Source organism: Mustela putorius, unplaced genomic scaffold (assembly GCF_011764305.1).
Source record: "Mustela putorius furo isolate JIRA1106 unplaced genomic scaffold, ASM1176430v1.1 tig00001433_pilon_pilon_pilon, whole genome shotgun sequence".
Classification (NCBI taxonomy): Eukaryota; Metazoa; Chordata; class Mammalia; order Carnivora; family Mustelidae; genus Mustela; species Mustela putorius.
The window spans coordinates 1,237,761-1,252,718 of record NW_025421741.1 but is presented as its reverse complement, the minus strand read 5'-3'; the positions used below and the strand labels follow the sequence as shown (position 1 = coordinate 1,252,718).

The window sequence follows — 14,958 nt, the reverse complement described above, 5'->3', positions numbered from 1 at the left end:
TTAAAAGTATTTTATATTAGAGAGAGACAGTGTGTGCAGGAGCAGTGGGAGGAACAGAGGCAGAGGACAAGCAGACTGTGCCCACAGCACAGCCCCTGACCCGTGAGATCATGACCTGAGCCAAAGCCAAGTTGGCAACTGCGCCAACCAGGCGCCCCCCCTTCATGATTATTTTTTTACATTTAAATACATAATCTGTCTGGAACTACTGTTGTGAGATGTGGAGGAGCAGTCATATTTACTTGTTTTCTGTAACGGGGGACCGGACTTCCAGCCATCAGTCAGTCGCACTGGAGCGCACCAGCTACACCCCAGGACACACCAACCGGGGATCAGCTGCTGTGGCCAGGCTCGTGGGCTCCCACCCAGGGCAGCACCCATGGACTGCTCCCAGACCCCACCTGGCCCCAGGCCGCCCTGCATTCCCACTCCTTGGGAGGCCAGGCTCCTCTTTCTTGCGGGAGCAAACCTGACCTGATGCGGTCCTGCCAGCTGCCTGTGTTCTGGGACATCGTGGACCGGTGCCGTCCCCGAAATTCTTCCAGACCGTGCGTCCATCACACCTGCCTCTTCTCGACACCATAGCAGTGATTAATACTTTCCTAGACCATGTTTTCAGTTATTTTCAAATTCATTCGAATTTAGGGTTACATGTATGCTTCACGTGCACTTCGAAAATGTGCTTTTCTTCACCGTTGCCTGCTGTGTATCCGCCGACAAAACGGTGCACTTCACCGGCCTTTCCCTACATCCTCGCTGGTCTCTGCTGACTCGCGCTGCACCCCCCACCCCCGAGGTCCTCAGATGCATTGAATGCTTTCCTTCTGGGTTGTTTTTTCGTTTTTTTAAGACTTCATTTATTTGTCAAAGCAAGCACACAAACAGGGGGAAGGGCAGAGGCAGAAGGAGAGGCAGGCTCCCCCATGAGCAGGGAGCCCAAAGTGGGGCTCAATCCAAGGACCCTGAGGTCATGACCTGAGCAGAAGGCAGATGGTGTGCTGACTGAGCCACCCAGTTTTTCGAGGTTTGAGCTGAATGGCTGTCACAGGTTTTCTTTACCAACATAAGCATACAAAGCTATGTAAATTTTTGTTTGACATTTTTGCTGCATTTGATATTTTTTTGATAAATATTCTCATCGGGGGTGCCCGGCCAGCTGAGTTAGTGGAGCGTGCAACTCGATCTCTGGGGCTCCTGAGTTCAAGCCCCACATTGGGTGTAAAGAGGACTTAAAAGTATCTTAAAAAAAAAAAAAGAAGAAAAAGAAACATTCTCATCAGCAGCACTGACTCTGACTCACTATTCCGGAAATGCTGGCGCATCTGTTAAGAGTCTCTGAGCTCAGGAGCACCCGGAAGACTTTCCGTTCAGAATTCCAGACACCCCCTTATCGGCTCTCCTTGCAGCAGACGTGGGTGTGACGGGCCAATCGTCCTTTTTTCTGCCTGGGGACAACCTGCCCCTTTCTTCCTCCAGATTCTTCTCTGCCACCTCCGTCTCCTCCCCTGTAAATCTGAGAACATCTTCAGCCCGTCTTTGCATCCACTGTGCTCCTGAGGCTTTCATCACATTGTACCATCCGGAGGCTGTCTCCTGGCCGTTCCCACAGGTGTGAGGCTACCGGCGGCGCCAGGCCCTGGTGCTCAGTCCCGCTGCCTCCCTGGCACCCGTGGGCTCTGCGGCTCCAAGCCGCACTGTCCCAGGCACGGGCCGTGTGCTCGTGGTGGTGTGGGGGCAGCCGTGGCTGAGGGGCAAGCCGCCTGCCACCACGTTCCCCGCTGCTCTGGCCTCCCACCCACCGCCTCTCTGGCTGGCAGAGGCTGCAACAGCCTGGGGGTCACCACCACCACGGAGTCCCAAGGTGTTCTTCTCTTCTCTGTGAAGTAAATTCCAGGTACACTGACCAGTGAATACCTTCCCGCACTTCTGAGGCAAGACTGATTTTATTCGCTGTTACGTTCCTTTGTGATCTCAGCGAGAGTCTGCAGGTGGCTGGCAAGGGTGAGCAACTCAACACGTGTGCTTAGCAAACTCGTGCGAGGAGAGGCTCAGATATGCTGAGTTTCCCCGGTCAGCCGTCCGTCCGGGCTGGCTACTCCAGATCACCCCCGCCCCCCACCCAACACGGCAGCCGGAGGCAAAGCACCGGCCTTCCTGCAGTCCTGCAACCCTCTGCCTCCGCAGCTCGCCCCTCCCCCCACCCCACCTTCTCCTACACTCTGTAGCCCGCCCCAGCCCCATCGGCATCCAGGTGATCCCCCCCGCTGGGGGTACCCACTGTCACCCACTTGCACTCATTCCTCTGACGCGGCACTTGAGATGACACAAGTCCCGGGTCCCCACGAGCTGGCTGGGGCTGCTGCGCAAGCCGCTCCCCTAGGACCCACCCTCCACTCCGACCTCGCCTCCTGTGTGCGCCTGCCTGCAGCTCCGGCCGCACAGCCTCTGCCGGGGACCGCGGCCCTGCCCTGGGGTGCCTGGTACTCTGCAGCCTCTCTCATCCCAGCCAGGTGGGACTCACTGCAGCATCCTACGTTTGACCCAAACTGAGCTGCCTGCTGGTGCACGTGCGCGGCTTCTGCAACCCCGTCCTAGTACACTGGCTCCTTCTGTGCTCGTCTGTCCGAGCAGGTGGAAAACTCCTGCTGAGACTATAAGAGCCGCTGAAGCGGAGGTAGCGGAGGGTGCCTGGGATCGGCCTCAGGACCCAGAATCAACTAAACGCACTGGTACCAGAGTCCGCACGTGAGTGTGGCTGCGGGAGTCCGAACAGGGGCCAAACATCCGGGAACTATGCTGAACCTTTCCATTAAACTTGCCAGAACAGAACGAGGACAAAGCTACGCCTCGGCTGAGCCCCTATCCACATGGCCCCACGCCCCAGCCGGGGAAAGTGCTGCGAGGCAGGGGATCTACGACACCGACCTCCCAGGAGTGGCGACCCCCTCACCCCCTCCCCTGGCCCCTGCCGCGACCTCTCGTCTGGAGGGCGGGACTGGCAGCGACCTACCTTTGACCAGCTTCCCATCCGCCACCGTCTTACTGGACGACGCCTCCTTCTTCCCCGGGGGGCCGCCTCTTCCTGCGTCGGCCGAGTCCTCACACACACCCTCCTCCCCGCCGTCGCTCGGCTTCTCAGGAGCAGATTCCGCAGGAGCCTCTTCCGTTGCGGACGCAGCCTAGAGATGAAACGTGGCAATCAACGGCGCCGTGAGAGACGCCCGGGGTTGGTCAGACAGACAGACAGACTCCATTCTGAAACTCAGACTCGCCACCTTCTGCTACAAAACAACACAGAGGGGAGCGTAAGGAGGCTTTCCCCGCGGAAGGACGGGCTGCCTCTCGAAGCTCTAATGCCGCGCTGGGGGCCAAGGCGCACTGCCTCTTCCTTGGAGACAGGTGTCCGAGAAGGCTTTCGACCCCAGGCGGTCCACGTCCGCTGCACACGAGTCGTTTTTGCTCAGTCGGAGCAATTACAGAGAAAAGCCTGAAGAAAGCCACTGACAAGAAGCAAGGCCTACATCAGCTACCCAAACAGGTCTGAGCAAAACGTCAGGGCGCCCATGGAACTGGAGGAGCAGAGCAGGAGAGAGCACACAAGGACGGGGGAGCGGCATCCAGCGGGCCTCAGGGTCCCACAGGGGGACGCAGCGGCACGGCCAGCTGCCCCCCAGGATAAAGGCCCCACCGTGGACAGTGCCGCGCAGCACTCGGCCAGGAGCCCACATGCTTCTAGTTTACCTATGGACGGTCGCTTAATGCAAAAGAAATAGGGAACATGGCCTCCACCAAGAGCTGTTAAAAATAACAGCCAACCAAAACATTACATGCTTCAAGAGCCAGGATTCTTTGTTTAGAACACGCTGATCATCCACAGACTGCCCGGGGTCAAAGTTTTCTAGGGATGCCAAACACAGGCTTCCACTCTGAGAGGCAGGAAAAGCTAGAGACTGCGCAGGCTGAGCACAAGCCTCCCAGACAGAGTGCGGCCAGAGAGCCCTTCACTACGTCCTGAGAATAAGTACAAACTATTCCCACATGTGGGCAGCAGCGACACAGAGGCTTCCGGTCTCCCCGGCCCCTTCAGACGGGAACCTGCGCGCCCCTGGCCTTCCCGGCCCCCGCAGATGGGAACCTGCAGCACCCCCCACCCCCGGAAGACGGGTACCTGTGCGCTGTCGCCCCCCTCCTTCTGGAGGAAGAACTGCTTCTTGAACTCGTAGTAGGCGTTATACTGGTGCCACGGCTGCAGGAACTCGAACCTAGGAGCAGAGACCAGGACAAGTCAGCTCTGCGGACACGCAGGGCACCTACCAATGGCTCGCCGTGAGCAGATGCCGTCACATACTCTCCAACGACTAACTCGAGCCAGTTATGGCAACAGGCGTGAGCAGTAGGATGGCCAGATCCTACCTACTTCTTGGACATGGGAGACAGACGCACAGGAAGTCCGATGCTGGTCTGTGGTCAGGGGATGACATGTAAGTGCAACCCTGTGCTGACGGCTTCCACCCGAGCCATGGAATGTTATTTGATTAAATGGCAGACTCTTTTCCCTGGTTCTTTGTTTTGTGTTTCTTTATAAATACGCGTCTTTTTTTAACCTGGCACTTTTTCTACCTTGTGTATGTACGTTTTCAGTTTTTATCTTCCTTCACTCGGTTACCGTACAGTGTGACGTTTGTTTCAGGTGCCGGGAGTAGTGACCGAACACCTCCATACCCACCCGGCGCTCATCACCACAGGCGCCCGCCTTCCTCCCCGACACCTACTTCACCAGTCCCCACCCCCTAAATGGCAGATTCTCGAAAAGCAGGAACTCCAGCCTGTTTTAGGTAGCTTCAACATTCTTACTTAAAAAACAAAACAAAACAAACAAAAACCCACCACACAGCTATAAGTAATTAAGCAAGGTAATTCTAAGACGTATTTATGTAAACACGTGAGGATTAAAACATTAAAAGGATTCACATAGCTAGACTAAAAACAAGCTACGTAAGACGCTGCGTGCCCGCATCCACCCCCACGCTCTGCCCCTCACCTCTGGTCATTCTTGGCACGAACACTGGTCTCGAACTTGAGGCCGTTGCGAGCCACGTACTCTGCCAGCTTGTCAATCACGGGCTGAATGTCGGGGGGCGGGGGGATGATGGCCGCCACGGGGGCAAGTGCACTGCGGAGAAGAGCTTCGTCACACTCATGCGCAGGGACCCCCCGAGACCACCAGGCGGCCAACCAGTGCGATGTGGGGGGGCTCTCAGCGTCCAGGGACACATGCGCACGCACACACACACGTACACACAACAGAGGCTCTGAGCACAACTTCAACTACAAAGTCAGTTCCTTGAAAAGAGACCAAAGTATCATTTGCCAATGATAAAAATGGGGTTTTGTGGAAAATAAGATTTAAAATCACGAAAACAGGTTCATTTTTGCCCCTAATGTTTCCCTGCAGTGATAAGCCAACTCTTAGAAGCAACCAAGAATAAGTCACGCGCGTAGTCTTTTTCACGTTAAAACAGAGGACATGCACTTCAACACGCCCGTTCATGCCCCCTTTCTCAGCACGATCGGAAGGGAAGTCCTTGCAGAAACACCCGAGTGTTTGGTCCAATTTCAACCACAGGCACCCAGGCCCCTGACACAGCGCCCACAGTGCGCTCCCCCATTCTGCAGACCCTGGACGCTGACATAAGACAGGTGTAGGGTCCCAGTTCCTGGTCTAATCTGCTTTTGTTCAATGCCCAGCTGGCCCGGCCGCCAGCACCCACCTGCCTACGGCTTGTGGGAGTCACTTCGGTCAACTTTATAAAATCCTGTATTTCCCGCACATAACCGCAGTGTCCCTTCCGCCTGACTTTATGAAGTTCTGCCCAGTTGAGATGGTAACATCAGAAAGGCCAGCTGCGGGGGGGGTCAGGGCGGCATGGGTGTTAAGGACCCAGAAGTTATGGGGGGCGGTGGGGTGCTGAGGATGTGAGAGTTGGGGGTGATGTGCAGTCACTGGGAGTCAATCTTCTAAGTGTTTACGTCACGCTGATTTCCGTTGCACTATCAACTCCGTAACTCTGGTATTTGGACACTTAAACCCTCAGGCGACAGAGACCCTACAAGAGACCCAGATTGAAGACCCCAAACCAAGAGCCCAGAAGTGTCAGGCAACGGGCAGAAGTGGGCCTACCTTGTGGTGATGGTGGAGGTCACCCCGCTACTCGTCTCTGCTGTGGTTGGGGGGGGCGGGGGCGTGGTCCCGGGGGGCGGCGGGGCGGTGGTCGTCACCCCGGTGGAGCTGGGCACGGCCACGCCGGCAGGCAGGGTGCTGTAGTAAGTGGCCACGTCGACCCCCGGCGGGGGTGGCGCCAGGCAGTAAGTGCCATCAGGCAGCATGTAGTAGCTGTAGTACATGGCGGCCACGGTCGCTGTGGGAAGACAGGTGCAACGTCACTCCAGCCGTCAGCAACCGCACCGTTTTCTAGAGGTTTCTCTAATGCAAGGCAGGCAGTCCAGGGGACAGCGATTTGGAGGAAGCAGGCAATGCTAGGACACACGCCTGGGGACACGAGACAGCGGAGGGTGAACGTGCCGATGAGAAGCCCCCCTCCGGCAGCAGGTGCCGACCAGGCCGATGAGCTCACGTGGCTGAGCGCTGGGCTCCTTTCTTGGTTATTCTGGGGGAGCTGCGCTTCCCTCCCATGTCTGTGACGCCTTCTGTGCTCATGACCATACGCGCCCCACCCCCCAGATGCACAGCAGTGGGCCTACCACACCCCACGGACACAGGTCGTGGGCTCCCTGCCATCGCAGACAGCGACGCATGGCAGTTTCCTATGTATTTTGGGCCCATGTGCAAATATCTGTAGGGAAGCAGCCAACTGTTTCAATAATTAAAAGTCCTATCAGCTTATTCACCATTTTTTTGGAAAAATTTTTTTGGAAAAGGAGCTAAATCACAGAAGATTCAATGATCTAATTAAGAATTTTATTTCTAATCCTGTTACAGATATGCAAATGGCTCCAACTACACCAAGATTTAATTTCCTTTTCATTGCAGAATGGTGAAAAGATCTTTCCAATTAGAGATTTCATTTTGAGGGCGCCCCGGTGGCTCAGTTGTTTAACATCTGCCTTCGGTTCAGGTCATGATCCCACGGTCCTGAGATCAAGTCTCACACTGGGCTCCCTGCTCCGCGGCAAGTCTGCTTCTCCCTCTGCCTGCCGCTCCCCATGCTTATGTTCTCTCGTACTCTCAATCCCTCTCCAAAAAAACAAAAAAAAAACAACAACAAAAAAAACCCCAAAACCTTAAAAATAATTTTATTTTGATTTTCAATGAATTCATTTCTTTTTTTTTTTTTTAAAGATTTTTATTTTTTATTGAGAGACAATGAGTGAGAAAGAGCATGAGAGAGAAGATCAGAGGGAGAAGCAGACTCCCCAAGGAGCTGGGAGCCCAACTCGGGACTAGATCCCGGAAATCCAGGATCATGACCTGAGCTGAAGGCAGTCGCTCAACCAACTGAGCCTCCCAGGTGCCCAATGAATTCACTTTTAATAAGAGCATTTATCAACAGCAGACGCTTCGACCCCCATTCCCAGTGACGGGTGCTCTGCCGGGAAACAGCAGCAGACGGCCGCTTGGACAGCTCAGCCCCTGCCTTCCTACAAGGCTGGAACAATGCACAGGTGACCGGGCTGCAGGCCCACGGGCAGTGATGCGCTGTTAGCTGTGCATGAGCTCTGGGCTTGCTGTCCTCTCTCAATGCCACACACCAACCACGGTTACACATTCACAACGACACCCTGAGCTTTCACAGTCAGGCACGCGGCCCCAGATCCAGTGGGCGGGGCCCATCCAAGGCCGCTAGCTGGAGGCAGGAGCAGCAGGGACGGCTGGAAAGGCACGTTCACTCTGTACCCCAGCACGGAGCACGTGGTGTTCGTCAGATGGACAGACGGACGCAGCGGTTCCAGTGGAAGCTTTTCCTAACCAAGCCAGGCGTTTGCACACAGCCTGCGCCTCTGTCAGATACGCTGTCCTTGCAAGATGCAGTTAAGAGTCCCTACCCACTCGCCTTCAGGCAGTCATGCTACCGGGTCCTTCTCAGCCCCCAGGCAGAGCCACCCCACAGAGGAGACACCATGGCATCGGCGAGAACAGAGCATAACCCTGACCTGCCTCGGAGAATACCCGTATGCAGCCCATGGTCTCCCGGAGGGGACGGGACCCCTGTTACCACCAAGTCCAGAATGTCACGTCCCAGTAGAAGGACAGACACTCCGTTCTTGTCTGGGACAGTCAGCCTCCTGCCCGAAAGCAAGCCAAAGTACATTTTAAGTCACAGCCACAACCAATGAGCCATGTGAACGCATAAAAATAGAAGAGTTTACAAGTTTTGACTACCAGTGTAGGTGAGGCATTCTTCATGTTCACAGGAATCAGCAAATGGTTTTCAAAACTGAGCCTCATGTCTCTGGAAGTACTTACACGCAGGCCAGCCATCAGTCCAGAGGACTTTCCTGAACCATCCACCATGTTAGATTTAACCAGGGTTAAAAACTGCTGCTGGCAAGCCGGCAGACTTGCTCACGGACCCATGCTCAGAACCCGGGGAGATGCTGCCTGAGACAGAGTGGAAGCTCTCAGAGCACCCTGGAGCTCACGAAGAGGCGGGAAGATGAGAGCACGCCGGAACCTGCTGCGCCCTGGACTGGTCCGCGGGGGACCACAACAGGGGGTCCCGCTGAGCCGGTGTCCCCAGCCACCTGCGCAGCCAGTGTCTACCCTCTCGACAGCCGTGCAGCGTGCCTTCCAGCAAAGTCTGGCAAAGGCAGACAGGAGCTTGATGATCTCCGTTTACCTAAAAATAATGCTGCCAGCCAGCCTGCACCGCCGCCTAGTGAGACGCAGGGTGGCTCGCTGGCCAGCAGGCCTTCCAGGCGGGATGCAGGTGCCACACGGGTGTAACGGGTCCCCTTTCAGCTGGATCCTCACTTTGAGGATTATAGGGACGAAACGCCTCAGAAGAGGGTCCTTTCTGTCCTTTTCCCCCAGCTCTGGGGGCTGGGTGTGACGGTGATGGTGACCCACAGCCCGACACACGAGCCTCCTCTGTCCCACCACCACGGGATCCGAGGTAGCGGCAGGCAGCGGGCACAGCCGCGCAACACGGCAGGCACGCGCCCAGCATTTCGTGAGCGCAGCCAGTGGGCAGCCAGCGGAGAGCCAGGCCGGGAGCCTTCCCAGATGCTCTGCTTATGTGCACACGCGGCCTCACTAGATGATACAGAGGCTTTTGGAAGACCAGGGCTCGACGACGCTACAGACCCCTGAAAACAGCCGTCAGAGCACGTGGTTTTTTTTGTACACATGCCTTCCCCCCCAACTCAGAGACGGTCACCAACACCCAGTTTTGAGAATCGCTGGACCACACCACAGGCAGGGCAGCCAGAGGCCTGGCGCTCCAACACCACGCTCCCTTAGGCTCCCGGTCGCGTCGTCATGGTGGGGTGTGGCATTCCGAACGGCCGCAGCCGCGCTCTCCTACACCGGGCTTCAGGGACATCACACACCTCCCCAGGCTCGCTGCTCTCCACACTCTACGTCGAATTTCTGGGAGGTGGGTGGGCTTTACAGGAAGTTGGATGTGGATGGCCTGATCAGCATCCGGGGTGCCACAAATGCCTACTGCAAATGAATCCAAGAGAGAAGTTTGCACAGGCACCTACATCTCCTAAGGGCAGACACAGCTGCCAGAAAACAAATCCAGCTGCTTCAGAGTGTAAGGCACATTCGGGAGCCCCTCCTTCCCAGACCGCAGCTGCTCGGAGATGGATGGGGCATCCTAATGCGGGGCGGGGGGCAGAGCAACACACCTAATTCCCTTCCAAAGCTCTTCTAGTCAGCTGGCTTCCCGCAAAAATCAGAGTCAATTTTCTGATACTTTATGTGGTCTTCATCTCATACACATCTGACTCCAGAAGAGAACCTGGCGTTGAAAGGGCTCAGGGGCGGGACTGGTGAGCAAGCCCTTCTACATGAGCCAGTCTGAGAGCCAGTCCGGGGAAGACCAACAGCGTGCGTGTGCCCTGAGCATGGAAACGGCTTCACTGAGTGCCGTGGAACCAACCCACCTGACACACAAGAAGCCGGGAGGCTGGAGCGTGCCCAGCGGCCCCAGGGCCTGGACTGAACCGCCTCACCCGTCCAAGTCTGGGTCCTGTGGACGGTCCTCCCCATGCACCCTGGGGACCTTCCTAGTGAGTTCGGTGGCTTTCAACCCTCTGTGTGCTTGAGGATTCCAGAATTCCTACCTCCAGCTCTGGGCTGCCTTGCACATTAACCGCCCACTCCACACCCCCACTGGGACGTCTGATAAACAATTCGCTCAGGTCCAGATCTGGATCCCTGCCTCCTCCCGGCACAGCCACTCTCTCAGGCAGTGCCTCCTGCTGGAGGTCAGCTGCACCACTTGCTCCCTGCCCCCCCCAGGCCCCTGCTTAAAGCTCTAGGAGCACTGCCTGCACCAGACAGAGCCGCACCCCCAACCCCGAAACCCTCCCCTCTCCCCACCTGGGCCTAAGCCACACTCCCTGCCTCCTGTCCCACTGCTCTCCCATTCCACTTTCCCCAGGCCTCTGGCTTGGAGAGCCTCCCAACGACATCCACCAGCACGGTGACTTGCTCTCAGGCACTCCGTCTCCACGATTTTCCACGGTGGAAGGAACCTTGTTCACTGCCAATCCCAGCAGGGCGCAAGCACAGTGCCCATCTGCTCAGTGACCATGAGTTTCGTACACAGGATGAGATGTGGGATGGCGGGAGGCTTCTCAGCAGCACCAAGGGCCCCTAGGACACGGAGGCCCAAATCTTCCAAAGCTGGAGGGACAGTATCCAACCACAGTTCTAGGCCTGTCCAAACTACCACATGCAAGAGCAGAATGAGGGGACCTTCAGACACTTGAGGACTAAAATATCTCTGCTCCCGCGTACCCCTTCCCACGTACGCCACTGGAGCATGAGCTCCAAGAGTGCAGGAGTAAGGCATTCCCGCACCCCAGGAAGCTCAGGCAGTGACCCGGGCCATCGGCAAGAAGCCAGAGAACAGCAGGCTGCAGGCTGCAAGCACAGCCCCTTCACATGGGCGCGGGGGCGAAGGGGCTCAGCAAACAGCCGTGGGTGTCCCCGGAACGCCAAGCATGACCCGCAACAGACCGGAGTGCGCACCGCTCCAAGAGCGCCCGCAGGTCACCCGCTGCGTCTGAAATGACGATGTGCCGGGAGAGGCAGCCCACCACCCGGCGGCCCCGCGGATGCCGGGCCGGGCAGTCATGGCAGCTCTGTCTGGGCGACGGCTTCCAGCACCTGACAGCTGGGGCTCTGTGAATGCAGGCCATAAAGACAGGCCCCAAACTTAAGAGGAGTCAGGGGAGGAGACTGATGAGTAAGCCATTTCGGAATCCTTCTGTGAATTTCAATTATAAAGTAGATTTAATCTATCAGTTCAAATCACAAGTAACCAGAAACGAAACACTTACGGTAAGTAAAATCTGGGGTGTGAGAGGAGCACAAATGAACTCAATTACCACCCGTACCAGCAGGAAGATGACCGGGAAAGTCTAACCAGCAGTACGGACCCGTGACTGAGGGGCACAGGGTAACCACTAAGAGCGCAAGGACAAACGGCTGAAAGTGAACTGTGAAACAAGTGTGGGGGGTCGACAAATGCTTCTCAGAAAAAGCATTTGTTACATGACTTCAAAGTGTATTACTTGGACTCAAATAATTTTAAAAATATCTTAATTACAATCAGAGAGATAACGAGCTTCTGACTTTCCGCCGCCCCCTGAACGCCAGGGAGGTGGCCCAGAAACAGCCTTACTCCTACTCCTCGTCAAGGAATTACTGCGTGTGTCCATCCAGCCATCATTACTAAATACGTCCTCGCAGGAGGGAGGAGTCTAGGGGCTGGAGGCCCCGCGATATCCATGACAGACCAGTCCTGCCCTCCTGCTGCTTCAAGTGAGGCTATAAAGGAAATCAGATGAGAAACAAAGTAAGCTCAGACTCTGAGAATGGCCAAGACAACATGAAACCCTGTGAGAAGGACATGAATTGGGGAAGACTGTCAGCACAGCCAGGGGAGGTCTGACCTGAGAGGACAGTGTTTCAGGCCAAGGAGGAGCCCGTGCAAAGGCCCTGTGGTCAGATTTGTGGTCAAAGGCACATTTCAGGAACAGGAAGAGCAGACTGGGGGGCAGTGGAGGTGGGTTTCTGGAATCTAATTGGGATGGGAAATCACAAGGAGGTTCTCAGTAAAGAGATAATGACACGGGGTTCACCTTCAGGATCACACTGGCTGCATGGGCTGCAGGAAGGCAGCACGAGGACCACGGGCTGCGGCAGATGAGGCTGCTGACAGTCAGCGGCTGAGACCATGAGTGGACCTGGTGAGGAGCGCCAGACTTGGGGGGGGAAGATCCTGACGGAGGTCCCCAAGGGCATACAATGTGATTACACGTGGGTGTGAGGGACTAGAAGACTCTGGCCTAAACTGGGGGTGTGAGGGGAAGTCGGGGGTCCTGCCACAGAAGCTGTGGATTCAAGATGTCTGCTGCCCAGCCCAGGGGCGACGGCAAAAAGACAGAAAGCGGGGGCTACAGACACAGATCTGCATCAACAGGATGTAAGAACGTTTCCCAGGAATACAAACAACATACTTGACAGCTGAATTTTGCCAAAACTGGTCTTTGCTGTGTAGGATTTTCATATAAAAAGAAGTCAATAAAATGAAGACATTTATATTCAAGTAAGGTCTCTCACTAATTCTGGGATAGAGCAGGAGTTGGCAAATGTTTCCTACAAAGAGCCAGACAGTAAATATATTATTCCTTGTGGACCAAGAGGCAAAACTGGGGGCATGATATACTCAGAGAATAAGAAAAAGTCCCACACATCTTTTAATTGATGAAATTCCAAATATAATAAAAATACCGGAGTGGTTTTTTGGGGCATACAGGTGTACAAATGGGAAGAAGCACAGTCTTTTCGCAAAGAATGACATTTCACTTAACTGGGGTTCAAAGCAGGCTGTAAAGATTGGTCGCACATGCCCAGGCAGCGCCGGACCCGGCCTGCGGGCCTCCCACCTGGCAGCTTCATTCACGTTAGCTACACCTCCCTCCCCTCCACAGACCGGAATATTTGTTTCTGTTTTCAAAAGTCACACTTTCGGAATCTTCTAACCTCAGCGGTTAATAACTTCAAAAGTATATTCAAACATATGGGGAAAAGACACAGGAGTAACAACTGTCTTCAGGCCCACCATTATCTGGGTTTCTCTGTATTCCCTTCCCTTCTGCGACCACACGTTCAGGGGTTCCTGAGACACGGGTGGATTGTGGGGAAGGATGGGAGGCATATTCGCAAACACTCGGGGGTCTGATCTCCAAGTTGGGTTCACAGCCATCCAGTAAACACACAAACGTGCAACACTGCAGACAATTTCCCAGATCACAAATGAGGTGCCTTTACACATTCAAGCTAAAGCGAGACTTCAGGGCGCAGGGCAGGGAGGTGAGGGGGGAGCCACTGGGTAACAGAAGTGACTGCACAGGCCCCGGGGGCGGGCACAGCAGGATCACGACCCTCCCTGGCCCTCCCTGGTAGTTAAGAGCTGACAGACCAGGATCAGAATAAGTAACTTTCATGGTGATCTCACCAGGTAACATAAAACTCTACAACACTACCTCTTCTTGGGGCGCCTGGGTGGCTCAGTGGGTTAAAGCCTCTGCCTTCGGCTCAGGTCCTGGGATTGAGTCCCGCATCGGGCTCTCTGCTCAGCGGGGAGCCTGCTTCCCTCTCTCTCTCTCTCTCTCTGCCTCTCTGCCTACTTGGGATCTCTGTCAAATGAATAAATAAAATCTAAAAAAAGAAATCTTTAACAGGTGCCTGGGTGGCTCAGTGGGTTAAATGTCTGCCTTTGGCTCAGGTCAAGATCCCCGGGTCCTGGGATCGAGTCCTGCATGAGGCTCCTGGCTCAGCGGGGAGCCTGCTTTTCCCTTACTCTCTCTGCCTGCTGCTCTGCCTGCTTGTGTTCTGTCAAATAAATAAAATGTTTAAAAAAAAACAAAACAAAACAAAAGGAGACTTGTCTCAGTCACCAAAGCCTTAGACTGTGAAAATCTGAACGGCTGCCGCAGTGACAAAGAATGCTGTCTGTTCAGCTGGAAAACCACCCAAACCCATCAGTTTCGCCCTAGGAATACAGGACTCAGGGATGTTCCGCCAGTGCTTGAAAGCCATCGCTCTCTTTCTGGCAAATAACACCTTCTAGAAAGCTTCTTGTCTCCACCCACTACGTAAAGCCTTCATCAGGGACCCTCACACAGCAAGTTTTGAGTTTTCAATACGGTATTGGGTTTGCAGCCTGTTACATCGAAACAGGCTCTAGAGTGTTCTGGGCGAAGAGAAGGAGCAGCCCAAGCGCGGGACCTGAACCGCGGGTGGAGGAGCCTGCAGGCGCGTGGGGACGGCCTGCCAACTCGGGGCTCAGCCACTCCACACCTGCTTGGGGGCATTTTGGGGCTCTCACAGGAGAGCCCAAGACGGGCTTTCCGGAGAAGGCTGCACTTGGAAAGGAAGACAAAGGGTCTCGGAGGCGGCGCAACGGTGTCAAGGAAGCGCCACGGCGTCGGGTAAAAGGCTCGGACAGAGCTGCCGGCGCGGGCAGGACTCGACCAGGATGGGTGCAGAGCTGTGCGGCCCCCATAGCCCGGCAGCGACCACCAGTCTGGACGAAAACAGCACACAAGCAAGCTGGGAGTTTTCGGAGCCGCAGATGAATCTGGTGAGAGAGAATTCGACAGAGCACAAAGGAAAGGGGAGCGAGCCGCCCGCGCCGGACACGGCCCCAGTGGGGCTGGGTAACTGGGCTTGCAGCCGCTCCCGTGCAGCCCGGG

At 55.5% G+C, this 14,958-nt stretch overlaps 1 protein-coding gene across 3 annotated transcripts in view; it reads right to left on the bottom strand.

Moving 5' to 3' along the window:
- Positions 1-14,958, bottom strand: part of LOC101687336 (splicing factor SWAP) — a 66,995-nt gene that overhangs the window by 30,017 nt on the left and 22,020 nt on the right. For all 3 annotated transcript variants that reach the window (XM_004779559.3, XM_045087640.1, XM_004779560.3), the window contains exons 8-11: positions 6,182-6,419; positions 5,042-5,173; positions 4,169-4,262; positions 3,011-3,179 (exon numbers count right to left, since the gene is read on the bottom strand). In XM_004779559.3, coding sequence (XP_004779616.2) covers positions 3,011-3,179; positions 4,169-4,262; positions 5,042-5,173; positions 6,182-6,419 — 633 coding nt within the window. The remainder of the gene's footprint in view (positions 1-3,010; positions 3,180-4,168; positions 4,263-5,041; positions 5,174-6,181; positions 6,420-14,958) is intronic.